Below are 24,940 nucleotides of genomic sequence, written 5' to 3'. Positions count from 1 at the left end.
ATAGTCTATCAAGCCATCCAGAATATTTTCCCAGCAAGCCTGTATTGATGGTTTGCCTAATCGTTTCTATGGGAGAGTAAAACTCAATGAGATGTGCAAGGCAAGGTCTAAGAGAATTTTAAATATCATGCTGGAGTCTTCTGCAGTTTTGTCAAACAACAGTTTGATGGTAACAAAGGCAGCTAGGAATGATGTTCAAAAATATAACATGAGATATTAATAGTTACAAGGACTTGGAGAATAAAAATGCTGTAACTGTCACAAAGATAGCTTAATCTCAGTGGGAAATATGTTCTTAAGTTATCAAACTGTGGCTAGCTTAATACAGTGTATAAAACTATTTTTTTAAAGAAACAGGGAAAGGCACCATTGTTATTTGACACAGTAGCTGTTTCTTGTAGGGATGTGCGTTCGGATATAACTGATCTGATACAGCCAAAAACTACCTTATTGGTATTTTTTGGTATACCTCAGTCTCTGGACGGTATCTGTGATTTTCTGGGATACTGGTAAAAGCATCCAAAAAAATCTTGCAAATATTTGAGATTTTTTCCTTTCTTTTTTGGAGTGTCTGTGTATTCCAGGGTATCGGGTTGCCAGGCCAATTCTCTTAGATGATGCCCTTTTAAATTGTTTTTGTTGACTTTGCAAAGTTGTATTCTTTGTTCAAGTTGTTTTGTGCCAGGTTTGCTTTTATGCTGTGGATTCTTGGGTTGTATATTGGCATAGATTCATGGGCTGTACAATAGCATAGATTCTCAGGTTGTACATTTGCTATGCTTTCAACAGCATTCCTATTTGGTTTCACTTGGGCAGTTCTTGAGTTGTATATTGGCATCGATTCTTAGATTTTATATTTTTAAACCTTTTTTCTTACAGGCGTAATTGGAGGATGGCTGGGGGCACTTTGTTTAGGGGGCCATAGAATTGGATCTCTTGGTCCAATTCACTTGCAATGCCGGGGGGGGGGTTATTTACTGGACAGGCACCAGCAGCTCTGCTGCAATTTTGGTGTCAGTAGCTTTAAAAAGAGTCCCTCCAGCCCCTCAAAATATTCCCCATGGGGAATAATGAAACTGAAAGTATCAGAATCCATTAAACGAACAAAAAAAAACCCCCAAAACAAAAAAACAACAACCCACAACCAAACCCAGACCTGAATACCAAAATGGTATTTGGATCCTGGAAAACCAGGAATACTGATTTTTTTGGCTCCCCGATATCTGGAGCCAGGAAAAAAAAATTAGCTGCACATCTCTATTGTCTTGCCCCTTAATCCAGATCTTGACAATTTCTAGACTAGACTGTTGTAATGCATTCTGTATGGGGCTGCTTTTAAAGACTGTTTACAAATGAACACTGGTGCAAAATGGCTCATCAGAGATTTCAACTTGTGCCAGTTAACTGGGACTGCATAACCTTAAAAATGTATGTGGATCACTAGCTTGTTTCAAAGTGCTGTTCTAGCCTTTAAATCCATACATGGTGTACATCACGCTTATCTGAAGGCACACCTTCTCCTATATTGCCCACCTCCATAGATTCTAAAAGCCGGAGTAGGATCTCCTCTGTGTGCCTTCACCACTTGAAGAAGTGGCCTTGGTAGCCCTGATTGTGCAGAAAGGTAGCATATAAATTCTTTAAATACATAAAATATGCATATACATGCATAATTTTTGTCATCATGTTGCACCCAACCTATGGCAACTTTGTGGAGTTTTCATGGCATGAGATATTCAGAGGTGGTTTTGCATTGCCTTCCTCTGCATAGCAACCCTGGTATTCGGAGGTCTCCCATCCAAATACTAGCCAGGGCCAACCCTGCTTAACTTCCAAGGCTAACCTGTGCTATTGAGGTTAGGGCAAATGCATAAATAGTCTCTCTTTTTAATTCAAAGAGTTTTTTGTAGCTGAAATCTTTCGTATTTTATGTCTTGCCCTTTTTAAAAAAATTCTTTGCTGCTTTTATTGTTTAGTTTAATATCATTGCCAGAATCTCTTAGCATCTGTATTCCTACCTAGTACTGCATCCAAGTGGCTACTTTGAAAGTTTCTCAGAGTGCCAAAATCACTTCTAAGAGTCCAGAATTGCGCTCTAATAAGTAATATTTAGAAAACATTTTCTCATGAATTCTTTTGAGTACAATGGCACACTCTAAGGAATACAATTACAGGAGTGTGTTTGTGTGATCTCACCATTTATGACTTTGGCAGCTGCAATCCCATTACTTCCCAAAGGAAACATATTTTCTAAGGTTACTAAAGAGCACTCCTGTAAGGAATATTTTTTGTCACTGTCCCCAGTCACTGCACATACTGGGGGAAAATATGTAAAAGTGGGGGGAGAGGAGGGAAGAGGTAGATAATTCCCCATCTACTCCCAGGGTTCTACTCCATTGAAGTGTGTAAATTAGTATGGAAGGTCTTAGGATTCAGTTATAAGGACTGGGCAAGGATTGAATCCTAAATGGGATGGACCTGGGAAATCTGCTCATCCCCAGTTTATGAAATGAGACTCATTCTAAATTAAACAATCTAAATAATTTCTTAGTGGAAAACTGTATTTTGCTCATACCATGGATTGCCGTGTACCTGCTGGGGGAGGGAGAAAGAATTTTTAAAAATGGAAGTCAGCCCTCCCTGAAAATGCCATACCTCTGTAGGAATCACTGGAAACTTTAGGGTAAAATCTTAGAGTTTCTGCCAGTTCCTACAGAGGCACAGAGTTTCTGGAGATTCCTAGAGCTACATGGTGTCACTTCTGGGGTTTCCTGGAAGTGATGTCACATCATAACTGATGGCTGTACCCCATCTGGTCTGGGCCTGGCAACCCTAGCATACACAGATAGTTTAAGTGATGGACACTAGTAACAGATCAGATAGGGCTAAGCAAACACTCTGGAAGGGTGGGCAAGTTCAGCGATGCGGAACATCTGCACAGGAAAAACGACCTGTGCAGTCTTTGGGTGGTTATGACCAAATTTGGTGAACCTTACTAACCTGAAAATGAATAACAAAGCTTTTTGCTGTGTTCCCCCTGGCTCTTCTCCCTGTCCTATGTTTGTTGCTAAACCCATGAGGAATCGCCTATGACCAAAAGGTATATCCAAAAACAAATGCATGTTTCACTGAGACTTTTAAGAGCCATTGGGGGGTCATCTTTTTAACAACTTTATAATTGGAAACACAGTTACAATTCAAGACGGGTGAAATTTGCCTGCCACTGTCTATTATCCCACCTAGTTTTGTTGTCCTGTATACTGAAACGGAGTATAAATTTTAAAAGAATTTGGAACAGAATCTATAAATCCCTGAATACTGTCACGGCAGGACCAGGGGGCGTGACGCAAGTAAGCAAAAGTCCAGGAACAGTCCGAGGTCAAGCCGGGCAAATCAGGTAGCAAGGTTCAAGCAGGTTTAAATCACAGTCCAGAAGCAGGGTCAGACATACCAAAGTTTCAAGTCCATAAATCACAACGATATCAGAGGAGTCAGAGATGAACGAAGGTCAACAAAGCCGAGGGTCAAAAGCAGAGGATCAAGCCGAGAAGAGTTCCACAAGGTCTGGAGCAGAGATGCAAGGATTCAGGTCCTGACAACAACAGTTGCCAGCACAAATGACTGCTGGCAACAGACTTGCATATATACAGTGCTAGCTAATCAACTCATTAGCTAGCCAGGAGTGAGGACAGGATCCTGTCAGTAATCAGGGCTAAGAGATCTTCTGGCACGCATGCGTGCATTCTGCCTTCGCTCTCTCAGCTGTTGTCTTCTTACATTCCTGAGCCTGGTTACAGGTGGGGGCGAGTCTGATGAGCTACTGGGCTGCAGCAGAGACTGATCCCTTGCAGGTGTTCCCTGGGAGGCTCTATCCTCCTCACTACTTAGATAGCTTTCAGCTACAGGATCCAGTCTTTGCCTTTCTGCTGCAGTACTGTCCTCAGGAGCCTGTTCAGGGTCCTCAGGAGCCTGTTCAGGGGCATCAGCAAAGGTAGGCATGACATCAGCAGGGGCAGGCATGACAAATACTGGCAGTTTGCCCTCACACTTCCTTCTGTCTACTATTGGGCCCATCTTCTCAGTTCCAGAGAGAATCCACAATGTGAAGCAACAAAAAGGCAGATGTGCAAAGTGTGTTTAGCACACTGGTATTAAGCTGCAGAATCATTTATTCTTGACATTACACTTCTCAGCAACACTTTGCTCCTTAGCTAAGATAAACATGGGGTAACAGCATGCTTGATAATGAAATTTAAAGATGTTGTGTGGCCCTTCCATTGGCCAAAGGGATCTCCCACTTAATAGAGGAGCATTGTGCTAAGAAAAGTTAATTATATACAAACTCACTCTTTTGTCAGCCCTATTGCAAGAGTTTGCAGAACAGTGCTAAATTTTTATTGCATTCTGCTGGCAGTTTTCAGGAACTTGTTGCTTATGTATTCCAGCACATACATTTTCTGCACTGCCAAGTCAGCACATACAATTGCATCATAGATAGTTATTCGACAGGAGTATGTGGTGGTATCTTGTGGTTAGGTCTTTTGTAGATATCAAGTGTTCTTATGTGTTATGGTTCGGTTTTCCTTTGAGAATGCAGGCTGGTTGTTAAATCCTATCAAAAATCAGGTAGAATTGGCAGACTGTTAATACCTCTTCTGTTTTAAAAAGTATGTTGTGGTAGGCACATGTTCTCCTTTGTGTGTCATTAGGGGTCAGGAGGATTCTTTACCAGTTTAATAATATCTGTATAATACAAGAGGAAGCCAGCCAACTCAGAGAGGAGAGTTGTTCCCATATTGGGATATGAGTGTACCTTTTGTGTTTTTAATGTAAATGTTGAAAAAAGACTTGTTAACAGAGTAAAAAAAGGCTTTCCCAAAAACTGTTGTCTGTCTTTGAAAAAAAAAAGTGCAATTGACTTAAAAGAATTGCATGCACAGCATTGTTTCTGGTGGGTCCATTTGAGTCACTTCCTCTTAAAAGCAGACAATAATATGTGCATTTTGCATGCTTAGGGCTTAGATAGAATTTATAGATCTATAAAAGAGAATAAGGAAGGTGGTGCAGATGGCTGATTACAGGTTTTAGCCTTGTTGCTTGATGAGTAACAAGTAGTTTTAGTACTTTTGCTGTCATTTATTGCATAAAATTGGATCTGATAAGGAGACAGAAGAATTCTAAACTCAACCTTAAAAATAAAAGACTTTGTAGGAGGAAAGGATGTAAAAATGATAAGACTCTTAATTATAACTCTGGGTTCCTCCAGGCTCTGTTCTGCATGTTGTTACAATGGTCATATAAATTGTGACAAAGACAGTGTAGGATAATGATCAGCCCATAATACATTTCAGATCAGTTTCAGGCACTTATTTGTCACAGCCTTCATGAACAAAAACCAGGCATTGGTCTTTTGCGTATGCCAATCTATTTCTGTTGTTTCCAGTTTTAAAATTGTCCCTTGCCTGGGATTTAAACTCAGCTCAAAATGTTTGACTGGGAAGTCACGAATAGTCAATTTGGGTGGGGGGGTTTTCTTCCAAAAAGAGGAAGATAGTTATAACCTTAAACTGACGAACAAGTTTAGAAATAGCTTTCTGTGTTTCTTACTGTCTATTACAAAGACATGTCTGTATGGAACCTCATCTAAACTGAGCCATGCTGTATTTTATAGAGATGCTTACAGAATTTTTCCATCTAAACTTATCCCCAGATTTTGCAGAAATAAAAGAAAGCGTTTTATAGAGATTGCATAACTAATCATTATCACAAATTATTACTTACAGAGTATATGAACCAAAGAAACATTTCTCCCCAACATCCCTTTCATTAAAATGTTAAGATATTTTCTATAACCTACAATGAATCTTACTTCAAACAGTTTGGATTTCAGATTTCATATTTAATCTATTCTGCAACTATTTAATTAGCTTTATTTTAATTATTAATTAGTGGATGAAGGGGTAGAAGGGCTACTCATTAAATTTGCTGATGATGCCAAATTGGGAGGAGTAGCAAACACCCAAGAAGATAGAGTTAAAATTCAACAAGACCTGAATACTCTGGAGAAGTGGGCAGTTTCAAATAGGATGCAGTTCAACAAAGTTAAATGCACAATATTACATCTGGGCCACAAAAATGTCAAGCACAAATACTGGATGGGGGATACGTTTCTAGGGAGTAGTGTATGTGAAAGAGATCTTGGGGTAAGAGTGGACTGTAAACTAAATATGAGCAGTCAGTGTGATGAGGTGGCAAAAAAAAAGGCAAATTCAGTCTTGGGTTATATTAAAAGGGCCATAGCATCGAAATTGCAGGCGGTCATAGCCCCTCTGTATACTGCCTTGGTCAGGCCGCACCTTGAGTACTGTGTGCAGTTCTAAAGGCCTCACTTCAAAAAAGGATGTGGAAAAATCGAGAGGGTGCAGAAGAGAGTGAGAAGGATGATCAAGGGTCTGGAGACTGAGCTCTACGAGGAAAGGCGAAGGGTCTTGGGAATGTTTCGTTTGGAGAAGAGGAAATTGAGGGGGGACATGATTGCTTTCTTTAAATATTTGAAAGGCTGTCATTTGGAGGAGGGCAAGGAGCTGTTCCAGTTGGCAGCAGAGGATAGGACCCAAAACAATGGGTTTAAATTACATGCAGAAAGGTATCAGCTGGATATTAGGAAAATCTTTTTCACAGTCAGAGTGGTTCAAAGGTGGAATCAGCTGCCTAGGGAGGTAGTAAACTCCCCTTCACTGGTAGCTTTCAAGAAGAGGTTGGATGAATATTTGTCAGAGATACTTTAAGCTGGTCCTGCATAGGGCAGGGGGTTGGACTAGATGGTCTATATGGCCCCTTCCAACTCTATGATTCTGTGATAGTTCATCATTTATACATATTCTGTGTCACATATTTCATTATTTATTACACGCTTGCTGTAACTTTTATTAAGCCAAAGTCTAAAGGAAAATCAGATATATGACTCACAATGAAGAATAAAAACTCCCCCCCCAATCCACTTCCTTATAGATTTATACTCAGCATTTATTGTCCTGCTTTTTCTACATTGTACAATATTATACTGCATTGTATACATTGTATACATTGCATTACTTTTATACACAATTTTTCTCATTCTATGTTTATCCCCTGCATGCATAATAGACACTCCATCTCTCCTCAGATTTCAAAATTTATCTGTTTCTCAAGTTGATAATTTTGCCATTACTGCATAATCAGCAAGTTTATTTTCCCATTCTTCTAAGCTTGGACAGTCAACTGGTTTCCATTTTGCTGCGTAGATTATTCTGGCCACTGTCACCATATATTTAAATATCTCTGGCAAAACTGTTGGTAATTTATTAGGCAATATTCCTAATAGCATAATTTTGGCTTTCATGGGGAATTTACATTTTAATATACTCTGCATTTTACCATATATATCCTTCCTTTTTTTTTCTTTTTTTCTTTTCTCTTTTTTGCTTTTTTACAAGTCCACTTTATATGGTAAAAAGTACCATCTATATCTTGACATTTCCAACATTTTCCTTTGGGGTGAAATGCCATACGAAGAACATTTTATACCAGTTTTTTCTTGACATCCCAATATTCATATTTATAGCATCCCCCTCTGTTGTTATCCTTGGTTTGTAATGGCCTTTGGCCTGTGAATTATCTTCTTTAATCTTGACATTGATAATACAATAACCACTGAAAGTTAATTTGTATTATATATCTTTACAGGATTTGATTTCCCCATGTGCATTTACCACATTATCATATGTAAAAACACACTTTTATTGCTCGTATTCTTATCACAATAAGCTTCTATTGGGGACATAAGTGGAGAATTTGGAGGACTCAGTAAGTTCTGATATGTAAACCATGTTCTCAAAAGTCCATCTCTAATTCTATGACTCTTTTCTTGTGTGATAATAATTTTGGTTGATTTCTTTACCCATAAATAATTATGTAGACCTTCGTCTAGATCTGTTGATTCCAATTGTACGATTCTTTGTCTTGGATCCCCCCCCCCCAGTCTGCAATCCAAACCAGAACTGCCATGTGGTAGTATAATTTTATATTTGGAACTGCTAACGATCCTCTCTTTTTTCGTCTTGTAATATTTTAAAACTTATTCTTGGTTTCTTGCCATCCCAAATAAATTTATTTATCCGTTTTCCATTCTGTCACTGTTCTTTCTTCTATGTGTATGGGTAGCATTTGAAATTTAAAAAAAATTGGCGATACAGTCATTTTGATTGCAGAAATTCTTCCCAGCCACAACAGTTTTATTTTTTTCCCCATCTGGATAGATCTGCTTGTATCAGTTGCCAGGTCTTCTGATAATTGTTTTTAAAGAGATTGCTATTTTGTCCAGCCATGTTTATTTCAAGATATTTAATAGGATTGCTGGCTACCGTACATTCTGTATTCTTTATATCTTCTTCTTCTTCTTGCATTAAGAATTTCATTACCATTTTTGTCTTCTTCCTGTTATCTTTATATTCTGAAAGGGATCAAAATTCTTCAATATGTTCAAATATATACAGTAACAATTTTTGCGGATCCAAAACTGTTAGTACCACACCTTCTGCTTTGTTTAGCTTTTTATCTTAAATTCTGTATCATCCACTTTTATTCCTTTAATTCTTGTGTCTTGTCTGATCTTTATAGCTAACTTATCTATTGCTAAAATAAATAATAGAGGTGACAGGGGTCAGCCTTGACGTGTTCCTTTTTCAACTGAAATTGCTTCTGTTAATTTCCCATTTATTAAAATCTTTGCTTGTTCTTTCAAATATATACCTGACATACAGTTCCAGAATTATATGCCATAGCCCATACTCTGTACATTCAATTAAAAAGTCCATGTGGTGTTATGTTATCAAACACTTTCTCTGCATCCAAAAATAGGAATCCAGCTTTCTTTTGTTCTTATTCACCAATTCAATTGCATCTATTAAAAATCATATATTATATTTCATGTACCTCTTTGGCATACATTTCCTTAATCATTCTGCCATTATAATTTATCCCCAGATTCTGAAGTTCCAAGTGACATGATCTCATTTGCAGAGTAACAGTGCATTCAGGATTCTTGATTCTTCTACTTTTGATTCCTCAGTTTGTTTGTTTTTTCAGACAACTATGTATGAACAGTTTACTGCATTTTCAGTCACATCAAGATTCCATGTAAGAAAAAATTAACTGAAAATTTTAGCAACTGCACATGCTTTAAGTATGAAAATAATTTTATAAATTTTCCAGTTTATTTCCATATGGAGCCAGAGCAACTCATGGAGAAAAGCCAAATCATTGAACGATAACAGTTCAGACTGAGAACATATATTCAATTCCTACTGTATTAAATTAGTGTCCCTAGCACTAAATTATCTATTTTTGCTCCTCACAAAATGATTATACTAAGAGTATATTAAGCAAGTTTGATGTGTTTCTTCTACTTTTTATTTGCCTAAATAATATAAGATTTTTGGAAAGAGTTTTGGATTGGGACTGCCTACATGTATAGGATGTGAGAACCAATTTGATAAAAACTGTGAAAAGGGAACTGAGCATATTTTTCATTTGGCATCATCTTGTAATAGAACATATCAAATATATCCTATTTCAGTGCTCAAAATTAGCACACACTTCTTTACTTAACACTGATTGGTGTATGGATGCCAACAATAGTTGTTGGGAAATCTAGCATTGGAGAAAATATCATTGAAATGGTAAAAGCATTCCAATGAAAGAGGTCTTTGTCCAACAAAGAGAACAATTGAATCCAATCTAATGGATCAGATCAGTGTAAGAGATTAATTAGTTGTCCTGATATTTGAATCCTAATATTTTCAACATTCTGGTGCTGCAACAACAACTCAGCGACTGTTGATTTCCTTTGTCTTCTTATCTAATTATGAGCTCATATTGATAAATAAAAGTAGTTAAATGATATCTCAAATATTGCTATGTGATGGAATAATTGTGCCACAGTTACATTGGCACTGAATTCTAAATTCTGAATGGTAGCTGTAGTTTTGTTACTACAGTGATTTACTTTTTATTAGATTCATTTGAAACATGTACCTTTTATCACTGTGTACCCCCCAAGGCAGCTTATCAACATATCTAAAAAAATTACAATAAACACTGTCTTGTGATTTCTGTCAGTGAACTGTCTGCATGGAGAATATAACATGTTATTGAGTATGTGAGCATCCATAATTGTATTTATTTATTTAGAAGTTTCATACCTGGGGCTGAAGGAGGTGAAAGGGGAGCAGACCACGCACAAAAGATTTCTGCACTCTATTTTTTAAAAACAATTTATTAGGATATATTAAAAAGTTAAACATATACAAAACTTAAATTGTTATACATCCTTTCCTCCTCTTCCCCCCCCCCCCTTTTCGGCTTCCCACAGTGCTCCAACCTCCAGCTCAGTTCTTATATTCACTTCATACCTCTCTTTTTCATAATACATCTATAGGTAACATATCTTTCAACTGTTATTCATATACATTTATCTATTTTCTACTATCTTTTAGTTTTCAGTAGTTATCAAAGCAAAGCAAATTGTCTTTTACATCCCAGTATTTTTCTAGGTATTCTTTAAAGTCTTTCCAATCTGCAAAAAATTCTTCTGCTACCAAGTTATTAAGTTTCCTTTTCATTTTGTCCATTTCAACCATAAAAAGTATTTTTTTAATCCATTCCCCAATTTCAGGGACCTTGTCTTTCTTCCAACATTGGGCATATGTCATTCTGGCAGTTGTGATCATATACCACATCAATGTCCTTTTTGCCATATTGAGTTCTTCCATTTTAAGTCCCAAAAGTAATATTTCTGGTTCTTTCTTAAATTTACATTTCACAATTTTTTCCATTTCAGCTTGTATTACAGTCCAAAATACTTTTGCTTTTTCACATGTCCACCACATATGATAAAACCAGCCCTCTGCATTTTTACATTTCCAACATTTGTTTGACATATTACTATTCATATTTGCAATCTTTTTTGGCGTCATATACCATCTATACATCATCTTATAACAATTTTCTTTTAAATTATTATACGTTGATATGTTCATTGCATTCTTCCACAAATGTTCCCAAGATGACATCAATATTTCTTTATTCATGTTAACTGCCCATTTTATCATTTGCTCTTTAACTGTCTCATCTTCTGTATACCATTTTAATAATATCTTATACATTTTAGAAATGTTTTTTACCCCCCTCAAACCATACCTTTTCAATATCATTATATTTTTCCCTGAATCCAAAAGCTTTTTTGTCTTTTCTAAATAAGTCATTAATCTGTCTATATTGTAGCCAACCATACTTAAAAGCCAAATCTTCTTCCATTTTCATTAAGATTTAAGATTTCTGCACTCTAGAGCCAAACACACAAGAATTTCACTCACACACTTCACTCACACTCTCATATTGGAGTTTAGAACTGAAACCATTCCTCTACGTCTGCATTACCAAAACCATGAGTGCGCACTCACACTGTTCAGACATGCAGGGTGTGCCCGCATTCACCACCATTTTGGAGTTTAGGACTGAAACCATTCCTCTACATCTGCATTACAGAAAACATGTGTGTGCACTCACATGGTTCAGACATGCAGGATGTGCCTGCACTCTACACCATTAAACTGTTACCACCAATTAGCTATACAGCACAATAGGCCAGAGGGGTACAGGAATTGCACACCACTTGTATACTGAGGTCTGGCACAGTAGGAAAAATATAGATTTGAAGAGTAAATTAAATAGTTTTTATTAAAGTATTTTCCAAATTACAAACACACTAAACATTCAAAAAGAGCAAACAATACAGAACTTAAAAAGCAGAGGTGATTCATAGCAAATAAAGGGGTCAGTTACAGGGTGGGACAACCTATCCAGATGTGCAGGGGGGCCATGGAGAAGGGATTATGGCCTAAACCCAGAGATTTAGGGGTGGGCTGCCAGTTGGCATCAGGGCAGAGGCACATAATCTGAGGCCATGTGCTCTGAAGGATACAGACTTTGGGAAACAATGCTGACTAATGGGAGGTCTTGAGGGGCTTGCTTCAGGTGAAGGCAAAAGATTACCTAGATCAATGATGAGCCTCAGGAGGTGTGGCATCCAGAGGGGCAAGCCCTAGGTGGGACCAGTGAGCTTTCAGAGGGGCAGAGTCTAGCTATAATGGGATTAAGCCAGGTGCTGGATGGGTGGCTGGAATTGTCCATTGTGGAACAATAGAGTGGCCTAGCATTTCCCTGGTGCCAGACAAAAGAGGTGATGTTTCTTAATGTGCAGCAGGATGAACCTGAATGGGAGACCATTCAGTAGATATGGAGAGTTAATGTTTCCTTGATAGGTCTGACATAGGTGTAAGAATGCAGATAATTTAGACAACTATATAGAGACAAGAATGAGAGGATTATTCCAAAGGTATTTCCTGACATATAGGTGAAACAGGAGATGGGGATGGAAACATGCAACGTACTTCACTCATGACAATAGCACAGACCAGAGGCTCTTTGTCCCTGCCTGCCTGTACATATGACAGACAAAAGACTAGCCATTTGGTCAGGAGAAGATGCCTGAGGCAAGGGCAGAGACTTGCCCATTCTAGTCCTTGTTGGACTGAGCTGACAGGATAGATTGGGGGGGGGGGAGTTGCTGGCATGGAAGCTGTTTGACGGTGCAGCCAGCCTAGAGTGTCTTCACTTGGCCTCTGTGTTTTTTCAGCCAAAATGTTGTTCTCCTAGCCTCCCAGCAAAAGCCACTGTTTAAGCCAAGTCTGGCTTCATGAGGGCACTGCTTGTGGAGATGAAGAGGTCATTTTGGGGTGTCTCTCTTTCTCTAGAAAGACCACCCTGGGTTCAAGGCTGTGGAGGCTGGCTACATACCTCCCTTTTAGAAGAAGAAGAGGAGGAGGAGGAGATTGGATTTATACGCCACCTTTCACTCAAAGTCTCAGAGCAGCTTACAAACTCCCTTCCCTTTTCCTCCCCACAACAGACACCCTGTGAGTTAGGTGGGGCTGAGAGAACAGCTCTTTCCAGAACTGTCCTTGAGAGAACAGCTCTGACAGAACTATGGCTTGCCCAAGGTCACCCAGCAGCTACAAGTGGAGGAGTGGGGAGTCAAACCCAGCTCTCCCAGATTAGAGTCTGCACACTTAACTACTACACCAAACTCGCTCTTTTACATGATAAAATATTGAAACATGAGTAAAACAAATTACATAAAAGCAAAATCTTCAAACAAAACATCAGTAGCAGCTGCAGTAATAAAATAGAACTGATTCACATACTTATAAAAGCCTTATTAAAATACAACTGCTTTTTCTGGTGCATTGATGCATGTACTCCACAAGCAATTGGGGGGGGGGGAGTTTGATAAACTGGATATCATTAAGGAAAGGTTTGTCCCAAAATGTGGAGGTATCCAGAGCAGGACCTAAGTTGGGCTTGTTTTATAGGTCAGGGTCAGCACTTTGAAATGCATTCAGGTCCAAACTGCTGGCTGATGAAGTTTAAATATTGGGAAATATGCTAATTCCTACTCAACCCAGTTAGCTGCTGTGTGGCTACATTCTCAGCCAGCTGAAATTGACAGACATGGAGTATATTGCATATCCGTACGTCATGGCATTATTAATGACTTTACTTTTGTCAATCTCTTTCTTCACTTAAAGCTCTCTTTTACTGTATTGGCAATGTAATATTCTCATATAGTGTAAGAAGTAGAAATATTTTTTAGTACTAGTTGGAGCTGAAGGTTTACTAGTAGGCTGAACGTTTTTGAAGGAAGACAAGGCTCCTATACCTTGTAGTCCTGTAGAATACATTGTGGCATGATTTGCAGAGGCGAGAAAAGCCACTTAAATATGTCTCCCCCTCCTGGATAAGATTTCGGGAAGCAATAATGGCGTATGAAAGCAGTGTCACCTTCAATTAGTAGTTGATGTTCTGCATACAGATATCCCTGCTCCTGGATAAAAGGAAGATGTATGAAATGAGTTTAGATTGACTTTCTTTTAACTTGAATATAAATGAATAGTTTGCACTATCATTGTTATTAAAAATTTCACTGGAATCAAAGGTTATGGCCCCACATGTGTTAATATCCCATTGTTTATTCAGTTTGTGTCTTTAAAACTTAAGGATTTTGTCTTTGCTGTTACTCAAGTTAGGCTGTTTTTCCTGACCTTTGTGAAAGTTAGAAGCTGTTGTTCATAGTGGAATAGCACGGAAGCCTTGTGGTATGGAGATCAAGTATGTAGGGCAGTGTGGTTCCACTTATGTGTTTTAGGAGCACTTCAGGCAAAGCTTGTGTAAATATCTCCCAGTGCCATCTCCTTCCAAAAGCAGCTAACATTCAAGTAGGCTACCAGAAGTGGGAATTACAATTTCCTAGTCCTGAGGGGTGCTTGCACAGCTTGACCTGTTGGCTACAGTTTAAGGAAGGTTACTGGTGAATAAACTGTGACATATGAAGTTACCAAGCTGTGTTCTTCAACTAAAAAGTGAATCCTGAAATCAAGGCTAAAGCAGCTGTAGAGCAGAACTTGCTACCGTTGAGTAAGTCTGGGGTGCTTCAGAAAATAACTAAATGGAATAAATCTGTACAAATTGTGGAAAGTGTATTGTAATTTGTGAAATCACTGCATCTTACTTTACTGAAATATGACGGGGCACAAAACATTTTTAAGTTGTTATTTTTATAAATTTAAAAGTTGCAAATATTGTTAACTATGTTGGATTATCCAAATTTTGGAGGGACCTGGTACAAAAAAATTGGCAGGGTGCGTCAGCTTCTCCTTCCCCCAGCTGTTCAGCTTCTTAACATGTTTTAGCTCAATAATTCTCCAATTGGTTTGTTCAAAGTGGTCATTTTTAATCAGAACAAAAAAAATCCAACAACAGAACAACATACAATTAATAATGCAACAGCAGATTTAAACCTCAAGCAGAGCAATTTCTTAAATCATAACTGGAAAAACAGAAGACACAGCAGAGAGGAAATTGCCCAAAAACTCATTGGAATAAAATAATGACATAAATTTAACAAACTTAAACCACAGCTATAAAAATCAATAATCAGTATTTTAAAACAGCAGCCAGCAAAAAAAACAGGAGTATAGAATCAGGCATAAAAATAGACAGTAGGGCAAGGACGAGGCAAGCTTCAAGGGGGAGGTTATTCCATAGTCAGGGCACAGCCATGGAGAAGGCCTCATGTCTAGTTGCTAGGATTACCAACACCAAGTTCAGAAATATCTGGCGATTTGAGGGTGGAGCCTAAAAGGGTAGGGTTTAGGGAGCGGATGGACCTTGGTATGGTATAGTGTCATAGAGTCCACCTTTCAGAGCAGCCATTTTCTCCAGTAGAAGTGGGATAAATGTTTGAAATAAATAAGCAAACTCTGAAGATTGGTTGTAATTTCAGATCTCCAGGCCCCCCCTGGAGGTTGGCACCCCCACTGGTTGCCACACATATCACTTCAATGAACATGACATCAGGAGTAGTACCTGAGGATGGATCTCAGCTATCAAGCTGGTCACAGTGCAGGGGTGAGGTGATTACCCAAAGAGTGATTAACACATGGAATTCACTGCCACAGGAGGTGGTGGAGGCTACAAGCATGGACAGCTTCAAGAGGGAATTAGATAAGCATATGGAGCAGAAGTCCATCAGTGGCTATTAGCCACAAGGTATAGATAGAAACTCTCAGTCTGGGGCAAGTGATGCACTATATTCTTGGTGCTTGGGAGGGGCAACAGTGGGAGGGCTTCTAGTGTCCTGGCCCCACTGCTGGACCTCCTGATGGCACCTGGTATTTTTGGCTACTGTGTGACAGAGTGTTGGACTAGATGGGCCATTGGCCTGATCCAACATTGGCTTCTCTTGTGTTGTGCTGAGGTGATTTTTTTTGGTTATAATTCTACCCTGCCCCAATTAGATTCAAGCAGATTTTCACCACTCCAAAGAGGTTTGTTAGATGGTGGTTCGAGTCCTGTCTGGGAGGCTGGACTCAGAAAGTGGTCCTGGAAGATTCTGCCCCATGGCCATTGGCCTCTGGGGTTCTTATTCTCCATGCTATTTAATAGCTGCATAAAACCACAAGGAGAGACTATTAAGAGGTTTGGGGCTGCAGTATCACCAATATTCAGATGATACCCAGCTCTACCTTTCTTTTCCACCTAATTCTGAGGATGCTTGACTGGTGCTTGGAGTCAGTAATGGGCTGGATGATGGTGAACAAGCTGAAACTTAATCCTGAAACATAATTCTGACAAGACAGACATTCTTTGGTTATTAAAAAGGCGGACCTGGGACTTGAGACCTCTCCTGTCTTGGATGGAGTTATATACTCCCCTTGAAAAGCCAGGTTGGCAACTTGAGAGTGCTGCTCAACAAACTGGTCTCCATAGGAAATCAGGTGACTGGTGCAGTTCGAAGTGCTTTCACCCAGTTTTGGCTGGTGCACCAGCTGTGTCCATTCGTACTTTAGTCTGATGTAGCCACAGTGATCTGTGCCTTAGACTGGACTACTGCAGTGCATTCTACTTGCAGCTTCCCATGAAGAGTGTTTGGAAGCTTCAGATAGTATCAAATGCTGCAGCTAGACTATTGGTTGGGGTCAGCGACTGGCAGCATGTGTCCTCAATACTGCAGCCATTATACTGACTTCCAGCCTGCTCCCAAGCCCAATTCAAGGTGTTGGTTTTGACTTTTAAAGTCCTATGTAGCTTAGGACCAGGGCAACTGAAGGACCATCTTCTCCCATACGGTCTTGCCCAGGAACTAAGATCACAGGGAGAGGCCCTCTTGACTGTCCCATCAACCAAAGAAGCTTATCTGGTGAGTACACTAGAGAGGGACTTTTCAGTAGCAACCCCAAGATTATGGGACAAATTCCACAGGGAGGTGCACCTGGCCCTCTCACTCTTGATCTTTAGGAGGCAGTTTTATTAATTATGACATCTGATCAGTTCTTCTGCCTACCTGCAGTTTTAAATAATCAATTTTAACTTGTGATTTTATTTGTTTTATGTAATATTATTTACATTGTAAACTGGTTTGAGTTCATATAAAGTGGAAAGTTGGCTAATAAATGTTTTAAAAATAATAGATTTCTCTTTATTTTCTCCATCCTATTTATAATTGATAGATATATAATATGCCCCCATTGCTTTTTTGTAAACTAGCAAGCCAGAAACTATCCATTGCTTCACCATTGGAAATACAGTCTATGGCTTTAGTTGCAAAACGTTAATTTCAGCTTAAGTTTTCATTGTTTTGTAATGAATATAATATAGTGTTACATAGTTCTGTTATACACTTGAAAGTAAGATGCAAAGATTTCTAATGTGCTTGTAGATTTTTGTAAGCAGCTCTCAGGCATTTAAGATTTTTCTAACTAGCTCTCGATCCCATCATAATAATGTTTAATGTGTTGAAAAGAATTGGAAGCAAACTATTCTTTAGGGGACCATTAACAGACTCTACTTTTTCCTTGTGTAGGAGTTTTTTGTATATCTGCACATTGGAAGGATTTTCTAACCAAGCAATTTTAAAATTTTCAAGATGGATAAATACTACCTTGTCCATGAAATACTGCCTGTTTTTGGCTGAAGTTCCTTAGCATTTGGCAAGAGTATGAAGGTGGCTAATTAAAGATGAAAATTTAACTTAGTGGTTCGGATTTCTGTAAATAGCAGATGCGAGACATAGAAGCAGCTAGAAATCAAGAGAAAATAAAAATCGTCCAAGTTTGTAGAAGTCCTATTCCTGTTACACCTCTTAGTGTAACAGCTACACTTTTCCATGTGGTCAAGATTTATGCATCAGAGAGGAGTGGATGGGAATGTTCTTCCTACAAAACATTTCTATTTGATTCCAGGTGGCATTCATCCATAACTTATAATTCTTGAACTCTAGAAGGCAAACCAGTGCAGAAAATAGCCTTCAAATGTGAATACAGTATACAGTGTATTCATGGTGTAGAATGCAAAGTATTTCTGTTTAGCTTTCATGCAATAGCCATACAAAAGTAGTGATATATTTAGAATGCAATTTGAAAACTTACAACAATTTTTATTGGGATATTTGGTTAATATAGCAGTGTTTCCCCAGTCATAGAAGTGTGATACTGATTGCAGTAAATAAATCTCCCAAGAAGTATATTACAAAAAAAGGCAAACTTACATTTATTCAAGTAGATCCAGTTCACGTTCAGGTTGCAGTCAAAGGAAGGGAAAGAAGCCTAGTCTAAACAGTACTTTTCTTATCACAAATGTCCAGCTTGTCCAGCATCAGGTGTGGGAGTATGAGACCATTGTATCTACAGAAGAGACCTGCAGAGACCTGTGTCTCCATGGAAAGCCATGTAGAGAGTGAGAGGAAAAGAGAGAGAGGAGGGGTCAGAGGGCAGCTCCCAGGTTAAGACAAAGGCCCATTCTGCATCTAGCATTTGCTCTACTGTTTTACCAAACTCAAGTTGGAACAGAAATTCCCCTCTACATTGCATGCCACTTTCACTTTCTTTGATTGTCAGATTTAGTAGTAGTGTAATTTTTATTTGGTTTGCAACCAGCACAAATATCTACATCAAAACCACAGTAATATTATAGATGCCACTATACACAGGATTTTAAGGATTCGATTATGTTTAAAACCCACAATTCTAAAAGCATTCAATAAGATCTAAAATGATTTCCAGCATAGTTGAGTAAAATATACCTCACTAGTTCACATGACCTCTAATTTACTTCTGGACTTTATCTTTGCAAATTTTATGTGCTTGAGGAAGGGAGGCCCAACATAACACCATACAAAAGCTGAGGTATTGTTTTGGAAGAGTATAATTTAAGACCACCTGGAATAAAGTGCCCTTTTGTCAGGATAAATTTAACAATTGTTGGATTTTATGGTACTATCCACATTCCATGCTGGTTTCACTTCCTTTGATCTCTCAGTTTTATGGTAGCATCTGCATATATTTATGGCCATCTTATGGCTGTTTGGGGTGACTCTGCAGTCAGTATTTTATTTATTTATTTATTATTTATTTTAGCATTTATATCCCGCCCTCCCCGCAATTGAGCTCAGGGCGGCTTACAAAGAGCAACAAGTGCCCACGCATAAAAACAGTAAAACCAGTAATTATCAACACAAATAAAGTGCTCAAGTGGTTAAGACGCTGAACTGCAGGCTGTGGAAGGTCGGTAGTTCAGCAGTTCGAGACCCGGGTGCCGCATGATGGAGTGAGCTCCCGTCTCTAGTTCCAGCTCCTGCCAACCTAGCAGTTCGAAAGCAAGAAATTGCAAGTAGATAAATAGGTACCACTTCGGTGAGAAGGTAACAGTGTTCCGTGCACCTTGGTGTTTAGTCATGCCAGCCACATGACCACGGAAATGTCTTCGGACAGCGCTGGCTCTTCGGCTTTGAAACGGAGATGAGCACCGCAACCCTAGAGTCGGATTCGACTGGCTTTCGAGCAAGGGAACCTTTACCTTTTTAAGAAACAAAATGGTCACGGAATAAAATTACAAGATAGTATCTGTCTTTCATAAAGGTGGTGTTGTCCTGTAGTTGATGTACAACCAGTTGGTATATGGCACCACGCAGTATCCTGGCAGATCTTCCAGGGACCGTCCCCCCTAGCCCCATTGTTACCCACGCCGTTTGTGGTGGCGGCAGCAGTGGCAGCAGTGGCAGCAGCGGCCCCTACGTAAAAGCCTCTCCATCTTACAGGCCCTGCGGAACTGCAAAAGGTCGTTCCACCAGGTAGGAGCCGCCACTGAAAAGGATCTGGCCCTGGTTGCAGCAAGCCTTGCCTCCCTGGGGCCTGGAATCACCAGGCGATGTTGCGTCCCAGACCGAAGTGCTCGTGGGGGTATGTGTAGGTTGGACCCTAACCATATAGGGCTTTAAAGGTAAGAACCAGCACTTTGAAATGGATCTGGTATGCTATTGGCAGCCAGTGCAGTGCTTTCAGCCCAGGCTGGATGTGTTCCCACTTGGGGAGACCCATCAACAGCCTGGCCGCAGCATTGTGCACTAACTGCAGCTACCGGATCTGCGACAAAGGCAGCCCCATGTAGAGAGCGTTACAGTAGTCTAACCTTGAAGTGACCATTGCGTCACGGTCGAGGAAGGGAACCAACTGCCGAACCAGCCTAAGGTGGTAAAATGCCGATCTGGCAGTGGCTGCCACCTGGGCCTCCATAGTTAAGGAGGGATCCAGGAGCACTCCCAAACTCCTAACCTCCGACGCTGGCACCAGAGGCGTCCCGTCGAAGGTCGGGAGAGGGACCCCCAACCCCGAATCGGTCTGACTCAATTACAGGGCCTCCGTCTTCGCTGGGTTTAGTTACAGCCGGCTCAGCCTGAGCCACCCAGCCATGGCCTGTAATGCCCAGTTCAGATCTTCTGGGTCGGAGCCCAACTGACCGCCCAACATCAGAAAGAGCTGGGTGTCATCTGCATATTGATGGCAACCCAGCCCATACCTCCTGGCAATCTGGGAAAGGGGGCACATGTAGATGTTAAACAACATCAGGGAAAGCACTACCCCCTGAGGCACACCACATTCAAGTGGGTGCCTCCGGGATTTCTGTTCCCCTATCCCCACCCTCTGTCCCGGACCTTGGAGAAAAGAGGCAAGCCATTGAAGAGTGAGCCCCTGTATCCCCACATCGGGTGAGGCAGCGGGTCAGCACCTGATGGTTGACCGTGTCAAACATGGTCGACAGATCTAACAACAACAGTGCCGCCATGCCACCTCGATCCAGATGCTTGCAGAGGTCATCAGTAAGGGCAACCAGCACCGTCTCCGTCCAATGCCCCAGGCAAAAGCCGGACTGGAATGGATCAAGGACAGAAGTGTCATCCAGAAAGCCCTGTAGCTGTGTAACCACCGCCTTCTCAATCAATTTGCCCAAATAGGGCAAATTAGACACCAGCCAATAGTTAGCCAATTCAGCCGGGTCCAGAGTTGTTTTTTTCAAGAGAGGGCGGACCATCGCCTCCTTGAGTGCTTCAGGAAACCGCCCCTCTGAGAGGGACTTGTTGGCAATCTCCCTTAAGGCACCTCGGAACCCCTTGTAGCCTGCTTTAATGAGCCAAGAGGGGCACGGATCAAGGCGGCATGTAGTTGGATGCACAGATACGAGCAATCTGTTAACTTCCTCCAGACTGAGCTGGTCAAAACATTCTAAGCCCCACGAGGATGTGCAAGGCGCCTCTAGTTCACCCACTGTTTCAACTGTGGCAGGGAGGTCACAGCGGAGCACCAAGACTTTGTCCGTGAAATAGCTCGCAAAAGCCTCACAGCCAATATCCAGTTCCCTACTGTTTTGTCTGCCTTGTGGCAGAACTGTCAAGGACCGAATTATTCTAAATAATTGGGCTGGGCACAAGCTCGCAGACGCAATAGTGGCTGCATAGAATTCTCTCTTAGCAGCCTTGACTGCCACCTCATAGGATTTCATAAACGTCCTATATCATGTTCTTTTTTTTCTTTTTTTTGCATTCCCGGAGGGATATTTTTATTATTTTTTATAAGACTACAAAACTACAAAGAAAATATAAGAGAGGGGGCTAACATCTAAAGATAAAGGATAGATAACCACACTACACTAAAAACCCAAGAGGAGGAGATCATATCCATGTTACTCTAAATGTTATTAATAAAAGTGTTAATATAACAATATACTTTTAGGGTTCTTGCTTGTCTCGGCTTCAATGTTAGTATGTTAGTTGTGTGAGAGAACTTTTTGAGCATCTTCGTGTTAGTTGCTTCAAAAGGCAATTTTCAGAGTCCTTCTGCCTTTACTTCGGTTTTCTGTCTCTGAAATCATATGTAACTTTCGCTGCACCTGCACCCGTTTCTACAGCAGAGTTCTCTTCCGTTCCAGAGGTAGCAGAGTCACTTGATTTCGGTTCTTCATCTTTGCATTCCTCTTCCATTCCCAACTGGCGTCTCAGAAATTCTTTAGCTCTGAAAGTGGAGTCAATCTTTTCTCTTTTGTCGTTGATTTTAAAGATGACACCCTCTGGGATTGCCCACTTGTACGAAATTCCATTGGTTTGAAGAAAAGAAATTAAATGCTTATAGCTTTTCCACTTTTGGTGAATTTCAAATGGATTGTCTTTTAAAGTTTTAATGGTTATATTCCCCATTTTCAGTGGAGTTCCTGAAGTCACTTTTAAACCTATATGAAGTTCTTGATGCTTCATCGCGGGCTCGCCGCCACCGTCTCTCTAGCCGTCTCAGCTCTTGCTTCATAAGCCGCAACCCCTGGGTATACCAGGGGCCAAGCCGGGGAGTGATCTAATTGATGGCTGTGGAGAGCCGGTTTTGCCAGTCCTCCACAACTTCATCTAATGACCCACCAGGGGGCATCGGATCCTGCAGAGCCATCTGAAACCGCACCGGGTCCATCTGGCTCCGTGGGCGAGCTAAAATCTGCTCGCCACCTAAACAGGGTCGGAGTGGTGCATCCAGACGAGCCTTCAGGGCATAGTGGTCCGACCATGGTACTGTCACTGCAGTAATCCGGTCCACTATAATCCCTGCCGCAAAGATCAAATCGAGCGTGTGCCCTTCCTGGTGTGTGGGGGTTGATACACACTGGGAGAGTCCCAGTGTCACCATGGATGAAACCAAGTCCACAGCCCAACTGGAAGCCGTGTCATCGGCATGGACATTGAAGTCACCCAAGACCAAAACCCTATGGTGCTCCAATATCCAGCCTGATACGGCCTCCAGCAGGGGCGGCAGGCTACTGGCCGGTGCGTTAGGCGGTCGGTACACTAGCCAGATTGCCAAACTCTTCTCGGCCAACAATACCATGCCGACACACTCCATGCCCGTGATCTTCAGCGGGGGGAGCGGCCTGAAGGAGTAAGCCTCCCAAATGAACATTGCCACTCCCCCCTGCCCCTTAGTCCGCGAATTGGTGTAGGACCGAGAACCTGGGTGGGGCCAGCTGGGAGAGCGCTACAGTCTCCCCACCCTGTACCCAGGTCTCGGTCATGCACGCCAGGTCTATGTGTTGTTCCATGACAAAGTCCCGAAGGACTGCAGTCTTATTATTAATGGACCTGGCGTTGCACAACACCAATGACGGAAGGGGGTCCCTCATCCGAGCCCCACTGCTGACCTCCTTCGGGATGGGTCTTAGGCTGGAAGGGCGTCGAGCCCTCCTTTTTCTCAACGCCCTTCCCTTGACCTTCTGCCTAGACCCACCGCTAAACGTTCCCCTCCCCACGAGCACCGGAATCTGCTGTTCCAGCATTGATGCACCAGTCGATCTTTGCGGTGGCCACAGACCACAGGTACTCGCTAAACAGGACAATTCCTTCACCCAGAGCCGAACACACTTCAACTCCCAGTACGACGACAACAGTATGGTGTTGGCCTGGGGTATTTGAATGTGGTATTACACTGCATCTTTTTCTTTCCCAGTGTGGGTTTGGTAAAACAATGGAATGAATGCTAGATGCAGAATGGGCCAAAGAGAGGCATCCCATTCAAGGAGATAAAAACTATACACAATGAGAGTAGTGTAGTGGCCCCCATTGTCCAGGCATGCTGACCTGTTCACTCTAACAATTTTAAGACATAAAGATAAAAAACAAAGGCATTTCCTTGAATGGTGCTAACACCATCGTACTCCACAGTAGCATGATAAATACTGCAGAGAACTTTTCTTTTCCAGTTAAAGGGAAATTTCTGTTTGTAATGGATTTTTCTTCCAGTCATGATGTCATCTGAAAGCAGTGACTATTGGTGCTTAGAACATACCAGAATGGAATGGTGGTCATCTGGAAATGATGTGATAAACACTTGTCTGGGGCAATAGGAATCAAGCAGAGCATTCCTGAGCTATGCCTGCATTGCAGCAGCCAGCCACCGTGCAACATTGGCGCTGCTAGTTGGCTCCCTAAGGGCCAAGGCACGCTATAGTGAAGGGGGGGAGTGTAGCCGGCTGCTTGTGAAGCCATGCCCATGGTGATAACACTACAGTGAGGGCATACTGTCAAGATGGGGGTGGCACGAGGGGAGGGGCACTTTGGGTCAATGGAAGTGGCCAGTTCTGGGGCAGATGCCATTGCACATGACAGTTGGGGGTGGGGAAGGGCAGCTTGGCAGAGCCCTGTTGTCCTCTCGTCCACAGACAGAGACCCCTGCCAATGACAGGCACGTGGTCGCCATAATTTGTTTGCCCTGCATGCCAGTATGTTCTATGGGCAAGCCCCACTATGAATATATTGAGTCTGCCCACTGCAGGGGCTCCCTCTACCATTGACTCAGGGAACCCCTGTGACCCAGTGCCTTCCATGCGTCTTGCACAGATGCTAGAGGAACCCCTTCCTGGAGCAGACACACAGTTAGGAGCCTCATCCATGCACTCCTTCCATTAGCAACCCCCCTAGTAGGTTGCATCATTCCCCTCTTCTCCACTCAATGTTCACAACAACCCCATGAGGTTGTTCAGGCTGAGACTGTGCATCTGGCATCTGGCCCAAGGCCACCCACCCAGCTTCCATGTAACAAGTGGGGAATGGAATCTGCCCCCCCCCCCGGGTCCAGCCTCATGCTCTAGCCAGTGCAATGAGGTGACTTATTTGCAATGAGGTGGCTCATTCTGCGAGTTGAGTGAGCCCTCCCTCTTAGACATTTCCTTGGAAGCCCACAGGGGGAGTGGCAGATGGAGTGGAGATGGCGTGGGGCAGGGAGCTCTGGCCATGTAGCAGAAACAAAGCAGCAGAGACAAAGTTGGGCCAGAACATTGACTTTATTGCACTGGAATCCATGGCAAGGCTGACGACTCTGTCCACTTCCACTCCAGGGAGTGAGGGTGCCCAGCATGGCATGAGCCTATAATAATAATAAGAGAAGAGATTGGATTTATAAACTGCTCTTCACTATCC

The 24,940-nt window shown here is 41.5% G+C and overlaps 1 protein-coding gene across 1 annotated transcript in view; it reads left to right on the top strand.

Annotated features, from left to right (window-relative positions):
* ERC2 (ELKS/RAB6-interacting/CAST family member 2) overlaps nucleotides 1-24,940 on the top strand; it is a 654,659-nt gene that overhangs the window by 405,285 nt on the left and 224,434 nt on the right. The window contains exon 11 of the mRNA XM_015410044.1: nucleotides 20,119-20,130. Within this exon, the coding sequence (XP_015265530.1) occupies nucleotides 20,119-20,130 (12 nt within the window). The remainder of the gene's footprint in view (nucleotides 1-20,118; nucleotides 20,131-24,940) is intronic.

The sequence above is a fragment of the Gekko japonicus genome, unplaced genomic scaffold, assembly GCF_001447785.1.
Source record: "Gekko japonicus isolate JY-2015 unplaced genomic scaffold, Gekko_japonicus_V1.1 scaffold259, whole genome shotgun sequence".
NCBI classification, from domain to species: Eukaryota; Metazoa; Chordata; class Lepidosauria; order Squamata; family Gekkonidae; genus Gekko; species Gekko japonicus.
Note: the sequence above shows the minus strand (reverse complement) of the source record. Positions and strands in the feature narration are given on the sequence as shown.